This window comes from Orcinus orca, chromosome 1, assembly GCF_937001465.1.
Source record: "Orcinus orca chromosome 1, mOrcOrc1.1, whole genome shotgun sequence".
In the NCBI taxonomy this organism is placed as follows: Eukaryota; Metazoa; Chordata; class Mammalia; order Artiodactyla; family Delphinidae; genus Orcinus; species Orcinus orca.
The window spans coordinates 32527729-32546985 of record NC_064559.1 but is presented as its reverse complement, the minus strand read 5'-3'; the positions used below and the strand labels follow the sequence as shown (position 1 = coordinate 32546985).

Here is a 19257-nt window from a genome sequence, read left to right as displayed (position 1 = left end):
CTATAACCTCCATTTTGTAAAATTCCAGATATTCCAAGCTTTTTCCTCTCCCAGAGAGGCTCTTATGCAATATTTTGGACAAATTGAGAACAGCCACCAGATTTTCCAGCGGAAGGCTGGCTTCGGGGATTTGTGTAGGGTGTGAGTTTGGGGTTTTTAAAGATTGTACTTAATGGCAGCCCATTCTGCCATTCTTTCTATAAGTACTTTTTTTTTCTACTGCTAACCTTATGGCTTTTCCTGTCTTCCAAGTGTAAAATACATCCTTGACTTATGTTAATAGATAATTGCTCATCAGATTTTTTTTTGAGGGGAACAGGGTTTAAAGTTTGATTTAGGATCCAAGGTAATTTGTTTTTGGCGGTTGGTATTAGCTAGCTAGGACGTGAAAACTTCCAGAGAATAGGGATTTCATGGAAAAATCGTGGAGCAGGAATCCAAACATTTGGCTTCTGATGTGTGCTCCATTATCTTCATGTTATCCTTGAGCTTCCAGCCTTGAGGTTGGAATTTCAAGGTTTTATTCCATTAACCTGCCTTTTTTTGTTTGTTTTAATAAATTTATTTATTTATTTATTTTTGGCTGCCTTGTGCTGTGCGTGGGCTTTCTCTGGTTGTGGCGAGCATGGCTACTCTTATGTGTGCAGGCTTCTCATTTTGGTGGCTTCTCTTGTTGCGGAGCACGGGCTCTAGGCGCGTGGGCTTCAGTAGCTGTGGCAAGTGGGCTCAGTAGTTGTGGCTCACGGGCTCTAGAGTGCAGGCCCAGTAGTTGTGGCACACAGGCTTAGTTGCTCCGTGGCATGTGGTATCTTCCCAGACCAGGGCTCGAACCTGTGCCCACTGCATTGGCAGGCAGATTCTTAACCACTGCGCCACCAGGGAAGCCCTAACCTGCCTTTTAAAATGAGGATAATTCTGGCCCTGCTTTACATGATGAGGCATAAAGAGGTAAGTAAACATGCTCAAGGTCACCTGACTGCTAAGTGGAGGAGCCTGATATGAGCCCACACAGTACTCTTAACCATTATTTATACTGCCTATATCCACATGAAATTGGGATTACATGAGATGGCAGATGGAAAATTATGAATCTTTTTATTCTTTTTTTTTTAAATTGAAGTGTAGTTGATTTACAGTATTGTGTTAGTTTCAGGTGTACAGCAAAGTAGTTCAGTTATATATATGCTTTTTCATATAATTTTCCATTATAGGTTATTGCAAGCTATTGAATATTGCTCCCTGTGTTATGCAGTAAACCCTTGTTGCTTATCTATTCTATGTATAGTAGTTTGTATCTGTTGATCCCATACTCCTAATTTATCCCTCCCCGACCCTCCCTTTCCCCCTTGGTACCCCTAAGTTTGTTTTCTCTGTCTGTGAGTCTGTTTCTGTGTTGTACATAGATTCATTGCTGTTATCTTTTAGATTTCACATATAACTGATATCATATATTTGTCTTTGATTTACTTCACTCAGTATGATAATTTCTAGGTCCATCCATGTTGCTGCAAATGGCATCATTTCGTTCTTTTTTATGGCTGCGTAATAATCCATTGTATATATGTACCACATCTTTATCCATTCATCTGTTGATGGACACTTAGGTTGCTTCCGTGTCTTGGCGGTTGTTAATAGTGCTGCTATGAACATTGGGGTGCATGTAGCTTTTCAAAGTGTGGTTTTCTCCAGATACAGGCCCAGGAGTGGGATTGCTGGATCCTATGGTAACTCTGTTTTTAGTTTTTAAGGAACGTCCATACTGTTCTCCATAGTGGCTGCACCAATTTACATTCCTACCAGCAGCATAGGAGGGTTCCCTTTTCCCTTTTGTTAACTTAGTTCTTGCTGCTAAGGTAGGATTTTTTTCCCCCGCCTGTGCTGTGCGGCTTGCAGGATCTTAGTTTCCCGACCAGGGACTGAACTGAACCCGGGCCCATGGCATTGAAAGCGCCGAGTCCTAACCACTGGACTGCCAGTGAATTCCAAGGACAATTTTATAGATAAAGTTCAGTGTTCTTCTTTCTAATATGTGGTGGGCAGTGGCTCCTTTCGTAGATCCCAGAAATTAGCTGGGCTTTTGGGGAAGGAGAGTGTGATCTTCCTTTGCTTCTTTCTGGTTATCCTAACGCACTGAAGGAAAATCAGTACTAGAAAGCTGCCCTTATGTGATAACAAAGTACAGTACCATTTTATTTTGTCCGTTATAGTTGCCTGTAAAATGTAATTATAAAATTTTAAGTAAACCGTGTGCCCTTATTTTTTAACTAAACAATGTGTATGAGCTTGGCCATTCCATATACTTTTGGTTGGTTGGCTCATTTGTGTGGAAACTCCTGGCTCATCAGTTTCAGTGACCACTTAGCTTCAATTGGTAGAATATGGAAGAAGCTCCTCTGGCCGTTGGAAAGCTCAGCTAGGTTTGAGAACTACTAGTTTAGGTAATTCCCTGATGAGGTTTAGGCAGCTGTTAATATAAGGAATTTTCTTACCTGTTGACTTTGAATTAATAGAAATTCTCAGCTCCACTACAAGAAACTAAGGAATCCTTTCCGTCAGCTCTGGTGAATGAAGAAATGGATTTGGGTCCTTGGGGTTGGTTATGGGTTCAATTCAGTACATTTATTGATATGTCAGTAAGTGCCAGGAATTGTGTTAAAGTTCTGCAGTTTACAACTTTGACTTAAAGGAACTCATAATCTGCTGGTGAGAAAGATCAGTAATTAGATTATATAGTAGGATGTGTGCAAGTAATGGAAACTGCATATAGAATGGTTGAAGATAATAGGGTTGGGGGAATATGGAGGTGGGTGGAGTATGGGGAGAGGGGGCTGCCTGGGGGCATCTGGGAAAGCATTGGGTTAGGGAGGAAATAGGAGTGTAGAATAAGAGTGAGGGTCATGAGAACTCGCAGAAACACCAACATTTAAGGAATAAAGAGGATCTAGTTGGAGGCCGTAGGAAATGTGCAGGGAAGCCAAGGAGAGAAAAAAGCTGGTTTGTTGAGCCTGTATTTCAGACTTACATGACTTCTTGGTGATGATTTTCTTAAGTCTCAACTGTAGACACAGCTGTAAAATCCTCTATTTAAAATCTGGGAAAGTAGGTAATAGAAGAGTTTTTATAGTGTGTCCCATTGATACCAGGCAGCCATTCAAATGAGGACCAGTTTTATCAGGCTGGAACTTCCTCATATTTTAGGTTAAAGTGGGTCATCTTTTAAGTCAAATTGATTATTATTATTTTTGGCCGTGCCGCATGGCTTGCAGGATCTTAGTTCCCCCACCAGGGATTGAACCTGGGCCCTGGCAATGAAAGCGCAGAGTCCTAACCACTGGACCTCCAGGGGATTCCCCAAATTGATTATTAAATGTGGCAATAAATGTGAAAGAAATAAGATAGTGCTCTCTCTAAAACAGTAACACTGAGATACATTATAAATTTATTTTAAGAGTTTTGGACATGAGATTTATTTATCTACCATCCTAAATTGAGCTTGCCTGTGTAATAGTACACCCTTTTATCTTTCATACAGGAGATCTAGCCTTGAAGCATGGTCAGAATTAGAGTATACTGAATAGACTATCAGGTTGTCCTTGTGTAAATATTAGATGATCTGCAGTGGGATAAACAGAGCCGCTTCCTAGCAATTCCAGTTCAGGTTCAAGCTTCAGTCTTTTACTTCAGATATGGCTATTAGGGATCATATGTGTTCTAAAATTATTTCCACTTTTATTGCTAGACGTATAGTTAATATATCTTAATTGCAGCAGGACTGAAGAGCTGTTAAATATTTGCTTTTAGTGAAATGTATGGCTTACTATTTGTTTCTTTTTTGTTTGTTTTTTTAGTGCAGTTGCAAATGTGTCTTGAGATGGAACATCAAACAAAACAAAGATTTAGTATCTTCTCTGAGGCTCAGGCTGATTTTTAGTGTCACTACTGTCCCTTTCCTGACTCTGATTTTGAATCTCCAGGAGTGACCACCAGTTTGTAAAGTACTAAAGGTGTAGAGCAGCAAGTGTTTACAGATCTAATGAGGCCTTAAAGTTAGGGTGTGGGATGTTTAACTTTCCCTGCCCTTGGTGCCCAGGTGGGTTTGGGTGTTGCTGAGTGAAGGTTGAGGGGGCAGAGTTCAACCTTGTTCCTAAACCCCTTCCCTGACAAATCTTTTTTTTTTTTTTTGACAAATCATTTTTTAAAAAAAATATTTATTTATTTTTGGCTGCATTGGGTCTTCTTTGCTGCGCGCAGGCTTTCTCCAGTTGTGGCAAGCGGGGCCTACTCTTCGTTGTGGTGCTCAGGCTTCTCGTTGCGGTGGCTTCTCTTGTTGTGGAGCATGGGCTCTAGGCATGCGGCCTTCAGTAGCTGTGGCATGTGGGCTCAGTAGTTGTGGCTCTTGGGCTCTAGAGCGCAGGTTCAGTAGTTGTGGCGCATGGGTTTAGTTGCTTCGTGGCATGTGGGATCTTCCTGGACCAGGGCTCAAACCCATGTTCCCTGCATTGGCAGGCAGATTCTTAACCACTGCGCCACCAAGGAAGCCTGACAAATCATTTTTTGAACCTTTCTGAAGTATGTAATCTTTTCTTAACTTTAGCAGTCTCAGTTTTCTGTCAGAAAACTGCCTTTTCCTCACTGGGATCCTAGGTATGAAAGAAAACAATCAAAACTACTTACTAATTTCCTTGCAGGGGGGGAACCGTGGCACTGTAGCTACTTGATCATAATATGGTTTGGTGTAGGCATGTTGAAGTAACATTTACACCAGTTATAATTGCTGTAAGGGAGAAGGATCTGAAATTTCTTCTGGACTCATTCAGTGACCATAAGATATCTGTGAATGGCCTGAAATGAATAATGCTTTCCTGTTAACTTTTCATGGTTGACCATCATGTTGTCAGCCCATTTCAGTGGAAGATGATTTGTTCTAGGGATTTAGCTTTCTTAGAATCCTTCCTTGTGAATTTTATAATTTTTTTAAAAAATAAATTTATTTATTTGGCTGCATTGGGTCTTCGTTGCTGCGTGCAGGCTTTCTCTTGTGGCGAGCAGGGGCTACTCTTCATTGTGGTGCGTGGGCTTCTCATTGCGGTGGCTTCTCTTGTTGCAGAGCACGGGCTCTAGGTGCGTGGTCTTCAGTAGTTGTGGCACGAGGGCTCAGTAGTTGTGGCTTGCAGGCTCTAGAGCGCAGGCTCAGTAGTTGTGGCGCACTGGTTTAGTTGCTGCGTGGCATGTGGGATCTTCCTGGCCCAGGGCTGGAATCGGTGTCGCCTGCATTGGCAGGTGGATTTTTAACCACGGTGCCACCAGGGAAGCCCCCTCTGTGAATTTAAAAGGATACTTCCCCTATAGGCTTGATGAGACTTCTGGGATGTGCAAAAATCTGTATGAACCGCTCCAGGTAACGTTGGTAGTTATCTACTAAGGACATTTTGGAAGAGTGAGATGGCCTCCATGTGACCTAGTTATTCCCTCTTACTGTTTATAAACCAGATTATACTTAGCTTGTTCGTACAGAGGGGCCGGGGAGGAAACTATTTCTTTGAGGTTTGAGAAGCAGTATCAATGGGAGGACTGTTTTATATCAATATTTTCATATGGCTTTAACAATAATAAATTTAAGTAATTTAGAGGCCGTATAAATACAGATTATCATTTCCAAGATTTATTAAAAGTGGTGGAAAAGGAACTTATTGGGACTAATGCTTAATAAGTAAACACCATGACATGCCTCTTATGTATTTATTTATTTATTTATTTATTTTTGGCCATGCTGGGTCATAGTTGCAGCACGCGGGATCTTTCATTGCAGCATGTGGGTTTAATTGCCCCACGGCATGTGGGGTCTTAGTTCCCCAACCAGGGATCGAACCCACATCCTTTGCATTGGAAGACGGATTCTTAACCACTGGACCACCAGGGAAGTCCCGACATGTCTCTTTTTTACTGGTGTATTTTCATTTACTAATAGATGGTCCATAGAAACAATGCTTTGCCTTCCCAAATACTTAATATTCAGAAATTAAAACACTCTTTTAAACAAGAAGTTGTGTAAAACTGAAAACTGGCTCTTACCAAGCCCCACCTATAGGAGTTAAAACTTTAACAAATGTTCTTATTCCTGGTACTTATTATCTTAGTACAACTATCAAAAGTCCGTGTATGTTTGCAAATGATTGCATTGGTATTTTCAGGTTCTTTTTGGTGGTAGGACTTTAGGGAAGAATGGGTTGCCATATGCTTTTCTAAAAACGTTGGCATTACACAAGCAGGTCAAGAAATCATTGTTAGTGAATGGAGAAAACACTTGAAGTGGCCGCTTTTAAAATCTGTGTGGACAGAGTTCTCTGGAGGGGCAGATTGGATGGGGAACCCTGTAGGGGTCTGTTAGTTGTTTCCAAGGTTTGGGCTGTTGTTTTCAAGGTTTGGGCTGAGGACTTTTGGAGAGTTCACAGGACCTTTTCAGCAGGTCCGCGGGAACTTCCTCTTTTCAACTAAATGTTTATCTGTGACCAGCTTATCTTCATATATTTTAACCAAAACAACATATACAACAACTGATTGACAGCAGAAGATATGAAACTCCAGCTTATTTCTATTAAGCCAGACATTAAAGAGATTTGCAAAATAAAACTCTTCTCACCAATTCTTTGCTTATTATTAAATGAATTTTTTTAATGTCTTTTAATTTCTGATGCAATAAAAATGAATGGATAGAACCCATCTGAAGTAAAACTCTTCGAAGCCGTCAATTTTTAAGAGTTTAAAGGGGACCTAAGGCCAAAAATTTGAGAGTTGCACTACTAAAAAAGGAACTTAACTTCTGCAAAGGCTTGACTCAATAGGAATAAATCTAGGACCTATGCATAAGCAGTTTCTCTTTGTGCTCAACCTTTGAAGAGGATATTATAACACCAGTGGAGGGTTTGGTAAAAACTTCCCTTATTCACCTATCTGTTGCTTCTGTGAAGTGAAAATTTTAAAGTGTTTTCAAAAAGGCAAACAGTAAGTTTTTCCACATAGCCAGTAACAACTGAACTGTCGAAGTGGGCCTTTATGGTCTCATTTTGTCAAGTTTAAATTTTTTTATATTAAAGATATGATTGTGTTTCATTTTTTGAGAGCTCTCTATTGGAATCAGAAGAGTTTGGAACACAAAAGATAAAAATTGATCCAAATGATTGACTTTTTATTTTGAACTGTTTTAGATATACAGAAAAATTGAGAAGATAGTTGAGTTCCCATATACTTCTCACCTCATTTCCCAGTTTCTTACCATTCTGTATTATCAGTATGACACATTTATTATAATCAGTGAACCACTGTTGTTATTAACCCAAGTCCATGAACTTACACAGATGAACTCAGGTTTTACCTAACGTCCTCTTCTGTTCCAGGATCTCATTCAGGACACCACATTGCGTTTGGTTGTCAGGGCTCTTTAGGCTCTTCTTAGCTGTGGCAGTTTCTCAGATTTCTTGGTTTTGATGACCTTGACTGTTTTGAGGAGGACTGATTGGGTATATGGGCAAATTTTTTTTCTTTTTTTTAAAGGGACATTTATTCTTGCAGTCTTTTCTGTTGGCTGTGGAATGATTTAAACACTAAAGCTGTGGGAGTTTTTGTATTACACTTAACTAAAGTAAACCCTGTGCTACAGTATGAACCTCGCTTGATACAGTTGCCCGTATCTAAAAAAGGAGCATGATGTGTTTTTTTTTGTGGTTTTTTTTTTTTTTTTTTTTTTTGCGGTACACGGGCCTCTCACTGTTGTGCTCTCCCGTTGTGGAGCACAGGCTCCGGACGCGCAGGCTCAGCGGCCATGGCTCACGGGCCCAGCCACTCCGCGGCATGTGGGATCTTCCTGGACCAGGGCACGAACCCATGTCCCCTGCATCGGCAGGCGGACTCTCAACCAGTGCGCCACCAGGGAAGCCCGCATGATGTGTTTTTACTAAAACATTGTTCTCTTTGTTTCCAAATTCTTGTCACCGGGTTTTCTTCATTGGCAAATTTTTAGCAGAGCTTTTTTGATTTTATATTTTTTAATCTTTAGCTTTACAGAGACATTTAAAATTAATTAGACTTTTTACTTGTTCATTAACATTTATTGAACATCCATAGCACTGTTCTAGGAAGGTAGTTTTCATTTTAGATTCTTCCTTAATAACCATTTTTACGCTTCTCTATAGAGGCAGAACACGCCATCATTAATAAAAGGCATCATTAATAAAAGGCAGGGAACCCTCTTACACTGTTGGTGGGAATGTAAATTGATACAGCCACTGTGGAGAACAGTATGGAGGTTCCTTAAAAAGCTACAAATAGAACTACCATATGACCCAGCAATCCCACTACTGGGCATATACCCTGAGAAAACCATAATTCAAAAAGAGTCATGTACCAAAATGTTCATTGCAGCTCTATTTACAATAGCCCAGAGATGGAAACAACCTAAGTGTCCATCATCGGATGAATGGATAAAGAAGATGTGGCACATATATACAATGGAATATTACTCAGCCATAAAAAGAGACGAAATTGAGCTATTTGTAATGAGGTGGATAGACCTAGAGTCTGTCATACAGAGTGAAGTAAGTCAGAAAGAGAGAGACAAATACCGTATGCTAACACATATATATGGAATTTAAGAAAAAAAAAATGTCATGAAAAACCTAGGGGTGAAACAGGAATAAAGACACAGACCTACTAGAGAATGGACTTGAGGCTATGGGGAGGGGGAAGGGTAAACGGTGACAAAGCAATAAAGAGGCATGGACATGTATACACTACCAAACGTAAGGTAGATAGCTAGTGGGAAGCAGCCGCATAGCACAGGGAGATCAGCTCGGTGCTTTGTGACCGCCTGGAGGGGTGGGATAGGGAGGGTGGGAGGGAGGGTGACGCAAGCAGGAAGAGATATGGGAACATATGTATATATATAACTGATTCATTTTGTTGTGAAGCTGAAACTAACATACCATTGTAAAGCAATTATGCTCCAATAAAGGTGTTTAAAAAAAAAAATAAAAAAAAAATAAAAGGCAGTCTCAGGCAGGCATCTGCAATCACTGTGATCATGTTGATTTCTTTTTTCCTGTAACTGCAGTATGTAAAATGTGACCCTGAATGGAGTTGAAACAAGCTTCCTAGAAGGTATAGATATTTTGTTTATAATGAATAACATTGGAAAGTAAAGGAAATAGCCTAAATGTCAAATACTAAGAAATTTTTTAAGTATCAATACAATGAAATGTTAATGTTCCCAGTATAGTAATAAGTAGAAGGCAATATAATTTTTTTTGGTTTGAAATTATGAAGATAAGCATTTTGGAAAAAATACTGGAAGGACGTGTAACAAAATGTAACAGGTTTTTCTCTGAGATTTTGGCTCATTTTTTCTTCCTTATATGTTTTTTCTGCAGTTTCATCAGTAAGCGTTACTTTTGTATTAGGAAAAAAGTATCAGGAAGTTTTATGTAGTGGATATACAGGAAATGGCTTGGTCAATATAAAATACTGATATGGGACCGTATGTAGGCTTGCCCACTAGAGTGTTTTTTGTGTTACAGAAGCTGAATTCCATTGCCACCCTAGCAGCTCCTCTCTTGGCAGATCCATGCCTCTACCCTTGGATTAATAAACCTAAGACAATCTTATAGGAAGCTCTCTCTTTTTTTTTTTTTTTTTTTTTTTTTTTTTTTGCGGTACAATGGCCTCTCACTGTTGGGGCCCCTCCCGTTGCGGAGCACAGGCTCCAGACGCGCAGGCTCAGCAGCCATGGCTCACGGGCCTAGCCGCTCCGCGGCATGTGGGATCTTCCCGGACCGGGGCACGATCCCGTGTCCCCTGCATCGGCAGGTGGACTCTCAACCACTGCGCCACCAGGGAAGCCCTCTTTTTTCTTTTTTTTTTGGCCACACCACGCGGCATGTGGGATCTTATTTCCCCGACCAGGGATTGAACCTGGGCGTAGAGTCCTAACCACTGGACCGCCAGGGAATCCCCTAGGAAGCTCTTTAAGCATGGAAATATGACAGTACATTCTCTGACTTTAAAAAGCAAGATGCATGTATCTCAATGCTGGAAAAAGAGTACAGCAAAAAAATAGATTAATGGACCTTGAGTAGTATATATTAATGAATTCTATCTTATACAGATTTATAATGAAGATTAGAGAATCAAAACCACTGTGTTAAACATAACCAATCAAAAACAAAAACAAGGTTGCAGTAGGCTTCCTGGAAACTACAAAGCTTTGCAACATGAACATTCCCTAATCATTGTTATTTTTTTTTACCATTTACTTTGTAAATGCCAGGCACCTGTCTAAAGGCTTTGCCCCTATTATTTTATTTAAGCCTCCTGGTTTCCCCTTTTTACATGTACCTAAGGCACAGGAAGATGAACGTAGTTCAGACCCACACAGTAGAGTCAGGATTTGAACCCAGGCAGTGTGACTGAGAGCCTACCCTCTTTAACATCTGTTCTACTGTACAGGAGGTGGTAAAGGGCACCACTGTGCCTTAAAACTCAGCACTGAAGAAATGACAGATGAGGATGATACAGGGGAGCCCTTTTTTGTTTTTGCTTTTAATTTTATATGTTTATTCTGACTTTATTGAGTTAAATGTATAAAATAGCAATGTGTACACAGAGGGATTTAATACATAATATATATAATTGTCTTTAAAAAGTCAGGATGCAAGTTAAAACAAAAAGTTATTTTCTCTCCCAAATATACTGTTATTTCTTTTTATAAAATGTTGCTTTTGGGCTTCCCTGGTGGCACAGTGGTTGAGAATCTGCCTGCCAATGCAGGGGACACGGGTTCGAGCCCTGGTCTGGGACGATCCCACATGCCGCGGAGCAACTGGGCCTGTGAGCCACAACTACTGAGCCTGTGCGTCTGGAGCCTGTGCTCCGCAACAAGAGAGGCCGTGACAGTGAGAGGCCCGCGCACTGTGATGAAGAATGGCCCCCGCTCGCCGCAACTAGAGAAAGCCTGCACGCAGCAACGAAGACCCAACACAACCAAAAATAAATAAATTTAATTTAAAAAAATGTTGCTTTCTTCTTTTTTTAAAGGGAACTTTATTATATATTTATTTATTTTTGGCTACATTGGGTCTTTGTTGCTGTCCGCGGGCTTTCTTCAGTTGCGGTGAGCGGGGGCTACTCTTCCTTGCGGTGCGCAGGCTTCTCATTGCGGTGGCTTCTCATTGCAGAGCATGGGCTCTAGGCGCGTGGGCTTCAGTAGTTGTGCAGGCTTTGGTAGTTGTGGCATGCAGGCTCGCAGGCTCTTGAGCACAGGCTCAGTAGTTGTGGTGCACGGGCTTAGTTGCTCCCCGGCATGTGGGATCTTCCCGGACCAGGGCTTGAACCCTTGTCCCCTGCATTGGCAGGCTGATTCTTAACCACTGCGCTGCCAGGGAAGCTCTCTTCTTTTTTAAAGGTTATACTCCATTTATAGTTATTGTAAAATGTTTGCTTTATTTAGGGGAACTCTTTAACCTGTGTTGAAATTGCTATGATGAAAAGTGCTGGTTGGCCACTAGATGCTAACTAGAGTTAGGCTGAAAGGATGGGGTCCTTAAAGGTAAACTTCAGAGGTCAGTTGCTCCTTGAAAGTTGAGGTTGCATTCACTTCTTGTTAGAGGAAAATTACATTTCAGTGGTCAGAACTTAATGTCACGTAATACTTGTTATTTTTGCTTTATAATAAAACAAACTTTACATTTGTAATTTCAGTTCTTACCATAGTCCTGAAAGTAGCTATCGTTCGTACTTTACAGATGGAAAAGTTGAGATTCCTGAAGTGGTGGTAAGAGAAACGAATCGCAAATTCTGGTCTTATGACTTTCAGTGCGTTGCTCTTTTTTTTTTGGTCCTATACTAATCGCCTGCTTACCTTCTGAGGAACAAGTGTCTTATCCATTATTAATATGCTTGGTTAAGTAAAAAGAGAAGGGATTGAAAGAAAGTGGGTTGGGGTAGTGAGATAAGACCCTGAAGGTGCAAAATTTTTAAAGGAAAGCCGGACATATTCTCAGGACCTTTGTTTGGTTACAGACCCCTTTGAGACCCTGGTGAAAGCTGTGAGCCTTCCCAGAAAAATCCACAAACACTCAGTTCTATTTACAATTTAAATGCCTAGGCTTTAGGGTATAAAAGTGTGGTTCCATAGTCTAAAAAGGAAATCCTCAAAAGTGTTTTTACTAGTGGCTCACTGAGGACCAGAGATCTTAAACAGGCTTTGAACAAATTGGTGGCTAATTAAAGCTGCTTGGGGCCAAGTCTGCCCGGAGGGAAGTAAGAAGCGGCTCTAGCATTCTATTTACCTTTTTGGGAAGACTTGGAACGAGGCCTTTTGTATTGCAGAGCTTTCCTGACAGACACCGCCTTCAGTGTTGTCAGGAGCCGCATAGGTGCCTGGGGGTTCGTAAACAGTACGTCTGTTCTTGTCATTTATAAGTGGGAATTTATAATGATTATGCTGTGCCGTGTACTACCTCTTCCATTTGTGCAGGTGTCTTAAGGATATCTTACTGACAGACCCTTTAATTGATGAGAAAGTAGTCTTTTAAATTGTATTTCATATATGTGTTACTGAAATCTTTATTAAGGTTGATAAATCTTAGGCTCAACAGAAAGCTTTTCTAACTTGCCTTAAAATACTAAGATAAATTCTTTGTTTGGATCCTTAAAAGTTTCCCCGAAGTTCTGTGGTAATGTTGATAACACAGAAACTATAAGAACCTGTATTAACAACACTGAGTTTACCTCTGCTGGCATTGGATTAAAATCCTGTGAGTGCATTTATTCAGTGATGACTGGGTTTGATAGAATATACGCAATTAGAAAAATGCTTTGGTTCTTAATTCATGTTGTTATTTGTAAACTAACCAGAATGTGCTTTTGAGGCTGATTTTTAATTGGTTTTGTCTGCAGGGAATCAGAGAACTAACTTGTAGTGAGCTCTGTAGAGGGTATACTTTCTTGTTTTGCTGATCATTAGGTCTTAAAATGATGTCAGCCTCTAGAAAGATTAAAACAGTATTCCAGTATGCTAAGTATGTGGATGCTGACAGTGGATCATTTACAGAGTGAATTTTCATGGTGTTTTTGAAAAATCTTTAGCATTCGATGAAAGTTATTTTCATACTGGCCAATTTTATAATTTCAAACATTTCTCTCAGTTAAATGTGTGGTAACTTACTTTTGCTTGGTTAGTGCTAGGACTAAGGAAAATGTTTACCTGGTGTTTCTCAGGCCTCTCTGAGGGTTTTTAAGCGTCGATGGCCTACTTAACTGCTTTCCCAAGGAATATGTTTTTTAATGCTCAGGAAAATAATTGAGCTTTTAAATAATATAGCTGTACTTTTATTCTGAAAGGGTTAAAATAAAACCATTTTAAAGTTTTTAAAGGAAATTAAGATGAATTTTAGCAGGGAATTTACATGGAACTCCTTGCAGTCTATTATCTTGTTTGTATGGAAATGCTGGTTTTTTTAAAAAAAATTATTAATTAATTTTTGGCTGCATTGGGTCTTCGTTGCTGAGTGTGGGCTTTCTCTAGTTGCGGTGAGCAGGGGCTACTCTTAGTGGCGGTGCGCGGGCTTCTCACCGTGGTGGCTTCTCTTGTTGTGGAGCGTGGGCTCTAGATGTGCGGGCTTCAGGAGTTGTGGCATGCGGTCTCAGTAGTTGTGGCTTGTGGGCTCTAGCGTGCAGTCTCAGTAGTTGTGGCGCACGGGCTTAGTTGCTCCACAGCATGTGGGATCTTCCTGGACCAGGGCTCGAACGCATGTCCCCTGCATTGGCAGGCGGATTCTTAACTTATGCGCCACCAGGGAAGCCCTGGAAATGCTATTTTTATGTTAGGAAAAAAATGATTTTATGAACCATTTTATTGGTAGAGGCTAAAAGTTTTGGTTAGATTACATGATATCCCTTTTAGATACTTAAGTGTCAAACCAAAAATTATCACGTTTCTAAATGGAGATTTTCATTATTTATTTGACTACTTAATTTGTTTTTTTGACTACTTAATTTGAGGATTATATTCCTGTTTGAAATTTTTCACTTCTTAGAGGCTTTAATATGGTCTCTTTCCTTCTCTGATGACTTTTCTTTATTGTTACCTCTTTATTTACTTTTTTTTTTTTTTTTTTAACGGTACATGGGCCTCTCACTGTTGTGGCCTCTCCCGTTGCGGAGCACAGGCTCCGGACGCGCAGGCTCAGCGGCCGTGGCTCACGGGGCCCAGCCGCTCCGCGGCATGTGGGATCTTCACGGACCGGGGCACGAACCCGTGTCCCCTGCATCGGCAGGCGGACTCTCAACCACTGCGCCACCAGGGAAGCCCTGATGGCTTTTTTTTTTTAATTAAAAATCTTTTTATTGAAATTAGTTGATTTACAATGTTGTGTAAATGGCTTTTTTCTGCATGTAGAAGTCATGGCCCAAAGAGGCCAGACTTTGCCAAGAATATCTTTGTTCTAATATGACAGTGAGCATTGCAAATAATATGTAATCGTTTTATTGGAGTAGAGCTTTACAGCTGACGAAGTCTCAAAACCGAATGACATTTATCCCATTTTCTCTCATTCTTTGTAACCAGAGGAGGAGACAATTTGCAGTGATCTGTGTTTAATGAAGGAATGATCTACTGACACAGTTTTAGTTTTAAACGTATTATACCCACTGTGTGAACTTCCTTAGTGACAGATACATAGTGTTTTCACTTTGATGTTTGATTTTTAGGATTTATTTTATTTGAAAATGGGTTCAGGCTAAAACAAGTATAAATTAAATAACATACATACATACAAAGACACAGCTCACCTTAATTTATAAAACTTTAATATGTAGACTTAAAATGAGATTAATTTTTGTATCGTATTTTGGGAGTAGAAGGCATATTTGATTCATTGGAGGATATCATTATGCATTACTCATAAATCTTAATCTATAAAAATTGCAGGTCATTTGGACAGTATGGTCATATGGACTTGTATATTCTGACACATTGTCTTTGATATATTTTTGGTCTAACCTTCAACCCAGATCAATTCATTTCAGAAAGCCTACAGCTTCTATAAAGTATTAGAGAGCAAAGCTCTGAGCAATATCAAGTCTTCCATTAGCCTGCCACAGAATATTAAGAAGCGATGGGATTTCCTTCTGCTACGTTGTATTATGTATAATTAAACACATTGCTTTCTTTATCTTTAGTTATCAAGGTAAACAAAAATCACTGTAATCATTTTGACCCAGGATGGCGTAGGTAGTATTTTTTTAAGTTTATTAGCAGTACAGTATATCTTTAACTGGCATTTAAACATTAGCCATAGTCTTTGTTGAAGAGGCTGTATGACAGCATTAGGCACTTGAAGTCCTGATCTGTCATTGACTTCTTAAACAGTATTGCCATTTTTTCTTTTCTTTTTTTTCTTCCTATTCTTTTTTGGGGTGGTGGTAAATAGCTTTGTACCAATTTGTAATCCGCTTTTTTCCTTTGAAAAACAATTGTAAAATTTACTTTTTAACATAACATTTAATCAGGCATTGCTGGTGGGCATTTTTACTTAAGTGTTTGTATCACAAAAACAAAACCTGTTTTACTTTTAAACTAAAAGCAGTGATAAACTCCAGCAGTATAAATTTGCAGTAAATAACCTCTTTCCCCCTTCCTGTTACAACAGTCTTTAAAATTTACATGTTAACACAAATTTCCATGTTTCAGTTTTTTACTCATCCACTGTTGGCTATCTTTCCATGTTTATAACATCTAGGTATTCTTTATTACTGCTGTAGAGTATTTTATTGTTACTTACAGATGTACCAACATTTGTATTAACTTGTTCTCTTACTCTAAAATAATTTATTATTTAATAGGTATTACTTAGTGTATTTAATATATTTCCGATCGTATTTAAGATGGGTAAGGAAGCAAAAGAAAAATCACCTATAATCCTACCAAAGACAAACCGCTGTTAACCATTTTGCTGTCTCTTTCCAGTGTTTTATTTTTCTATTGCACAGCCCGTTTTTCTTTCTTTCATAAAATATATATAAGGAAAATTTTCAGTGTCAATAGAGCTATATAACAGCATGAACGTTTTTGTCTTAAAAAATTATGTTGAAATATTAAAATACTGAATAATATAAAATATACCATTGTAACCATTTTAAGGGTGCATGCAATTCAGTAACATTAAATACATTCACAGTGTTGTACAACCATCACCACTGTCCGTCTCCAGAACCTTTTCATTATTCCAAACTGAAACTCTACCTATTAACACAGCATAATTTTTATGCCTTTAAACTGTTCTCTTATCATGAACATTTAAGTTGTTTCCAGTTTTCTCCACTTACAGACAACAGTCCATACACATTCTCCTTCCTGTCTGTTTTCTCCTGATAGCAATTCTTCCAAGAACCTGTATCAGTAGATATGTTAAGGGTGATTCTTAAAATTGGTTTTGGATGTCAGTTTTTTCCTTTTCCCCCCACAGAAGAACTTATCCTCAACTTTATAATAAAAGTTAATGTAGGGCTTCCCTGGTGGCGCAGTGGTTGAGGGTCCGCCTGCCGGTGCCGGCGACGCGGGTTCGTGTCCCGGTTCTGGAGGATCCCACGTGCCGCGGAGCGGCTGGACCCGTGAGCCGTGGCCGCTGGGCCTGCGTGTCCGGAGCCTGTGCTCTGCAGCGGGAGAGGCCGCAGCAGTGAGAGGCCCGCGTACCACAAAAAAAAAAAAAAAAAGTTAATGTAACTGGGTTACATATATTAAAATACAGTCTGTAGATAATTTGACATTAATATAGCTATTTTGTAGGAGGAGAGATACTTACGGAATAGAGGAGTCAAAGTCTTTTTTTGCCTGAGTTGATGATTTTTCAACGGCAGTTGAGGCTCAGTGACATTGTTGGTTGGAGGAGTGCTAGGCGGGGTGTGTGCAGAATGTGTCATTTGGAGAAGGGTCATCATACATATTCTGCTGTTCTGGTGGAAAAAGAGTTAAGAAACTACTGCCCTGTGTTCTGACTCATTAGAGATAACATGCTTTACTTAACCAGGGTTTTAACTTTAAAACCATTTTTTAAATGTCAGAATTATAAATTTTTCTAATGAAAACCTTTGCTTCTCCACTAGGATTGGCAGCCACCATTTGCATGTGATGTTGACAAACTTCATTTTACCCCACGTATCCAGAGGCTGAATGAATTGGAGGTAATGTCTTAACTACAATGCTGGTTGCCTGTATTCCAGCGGGGGCTTCTTTGAAAGAGGCTGTGTCACAAATCTAGTGGTTTCAGTGAAGCGAAAACATGGCTAGTAACTGATAATCATGGTAAAACAAATGGCGATAAGCCTTTGCAACCAACCCAGTTTCATTAAAAACACTGATTTTTGTCAGTAATTGCCAGCCTATTAATTAATAAATGCATTTAAATCCTTCTCAATCTAGGTGACAACCAATAGAGTTTAGGTTTTGAAAGGCATGTGCTTTCAGAACCATTTAATGGAAAAGATTCTCCAGCTCTGATATTCTTCCAAAATACATGTCTTCAGTTAGATTTAGTAACACACTTTACTTTTCCTAGGAGGAGTGAATAGCACAGGGGATTCTCTAGAGAAGAGGTAGTATTTCTTCTTTAGTCTGTGGGCGACTTAAGCCCTAAAGTGCTGGGTGAATAAGGCTTGGGTATTGATAGCATAGAGGTTCATTGTTTATATGAATGTTTTGCTAATCTTATTTTCATATTGAACCGTGTTTTGTTTTTCTATACTAAACCAAACATTCTTAACTTAAATGGCACATATGCCCACTGGAATTCTGTGGGCATTGGCAGTAGTAGCATCTAGTGTATGTATTTTCAAGTATTTCAATGTATTTTCATGTTGAGCTTGAAAGATGGGGAGGTGGGTATTAACTTTGACGTGGTTGGGAATTTCTGAATATTGATCTCAATTTTGGTCTTGTGCAAGATAAAAGTCTTAAAACTGTCTGACTTAATTTCACAATGAGCGGAAAGAAAAATGACAAAATTTTAAAAAATGACTTGTAGGTGACATTAATAATCTGTTAAGGGAATAACATTTAAGAAAGTTTCTGGTTTTCTGTTATCTTTAAGTTATCAGGACTTTAAAGATAAGTGGTTCTGTTGTAAATCTGCTTTTAGATTTGTGTTTGAGCAAATCAGAAAATTTGTATTCTTAGAGAACAAGACTTTAAAATACCCAAACTGTAAAAGGACGAAAGGGGCATATAGAATCTTACTTATGATACTCCATAAATAAAGCACCTCTCAGGTCGCCTATTTATGTTACGAGAGGACTTACTGAGTGTGTAACTACTACTTACCTGGCACATGGTAGGGGCTGAATTAAATTTTTGTTGAGTTAACGTATAATTATTTAACCAGTTTTATTCTGTATATTTTGGGGAAGTTTCCCCTATTGAATTCATAAGTGGTATTGCACTTAAATAGTCTAAGAATGAAAATATCACATGCACAGGTAATAGACAGGAGCTTTATAATAAGCTAGGTAAAAGTAAAACTCAGTTCTTTGTCATTTAGGCTCAAACTCGTGTAAAATTAAATTTCTTGGACCAGATTGCAAAGTACTGGGAATTACAGGGAAGTACTCTGAAAATTCCACATGTGGAGAGGAAGATCTTGGACTTGTTTCAGCTTAATAAGGTAAAAGCCTAATGACCATCTTTCTCATTGAATAATTTTTCTGACAGCATGAATTTGATCTTCTTTGCCTTAAAATAAGAAACTTACTGCTTGAAATATGTAAAATAAATTCTTCATTTAGTTTTGTGATTAAATTGGTCTCTGCTTGTCTGGTCTGAAAGCCTTATCTCGTGAAATATTTTGCTGCCACCTGTTTTTTTGTAATTTTTAAACTTCGTAATGGTCCTCTTAGATATTCCTGTCTGTTTTATTGTAGACAAGACAACAGAGGCTTTCAGTGTCCAAGTTGACCAACTGAAAAGACTGAGTTATAATTCTGTATCTTAAAGTCCATTTCAGTCTAAAGCCTGCATTATTTCCACCAGACATGCTGCCGTTCTTGCTACTCCTCAGTTTACTAGAACCTTTTCTTTATCAGAGATTTCATTGCTAATTTAATTCTTCCTCATGGAAAATCTTGGCTGCTTTGGGGAACTGAGAAGTAGCTTTTGGAGGGGTACAAAAAGTTTATGGAATATGCTGTTAAAAGCAGTGTTTAAAATTTCTGGTT

The 19257-nt window shown here is 39.2% G+C and overlaps 1 protein-coding gene across 4 annotated transcripts in view; it reads left to right on the top strand.

The window, feature by feature from the left end:
- KDM5B (lysine demethylase 5B) overlaps positions 1–19257 on the top strand; it is a 77607-nt gene that overhangs the window by 8317 nt on the left and 50033 nt on the right. For all 4 annotated transcript variants that reach the window (XM_033415958.2, XM_033415955.2, XM_033415956.2 and 1 more), the window contains exons 2-3: positions 17155–17232; positions 18585–18707. In XM_033415958.2, the coding sequence (XP_033271849.1) occupies positions 17155–17232; positions 18585–18707 (201 nt within the window). The remainder of the gene's footprint in view (positions 1–17154; positions 17233–18584; positions 18708–19257) is intronic.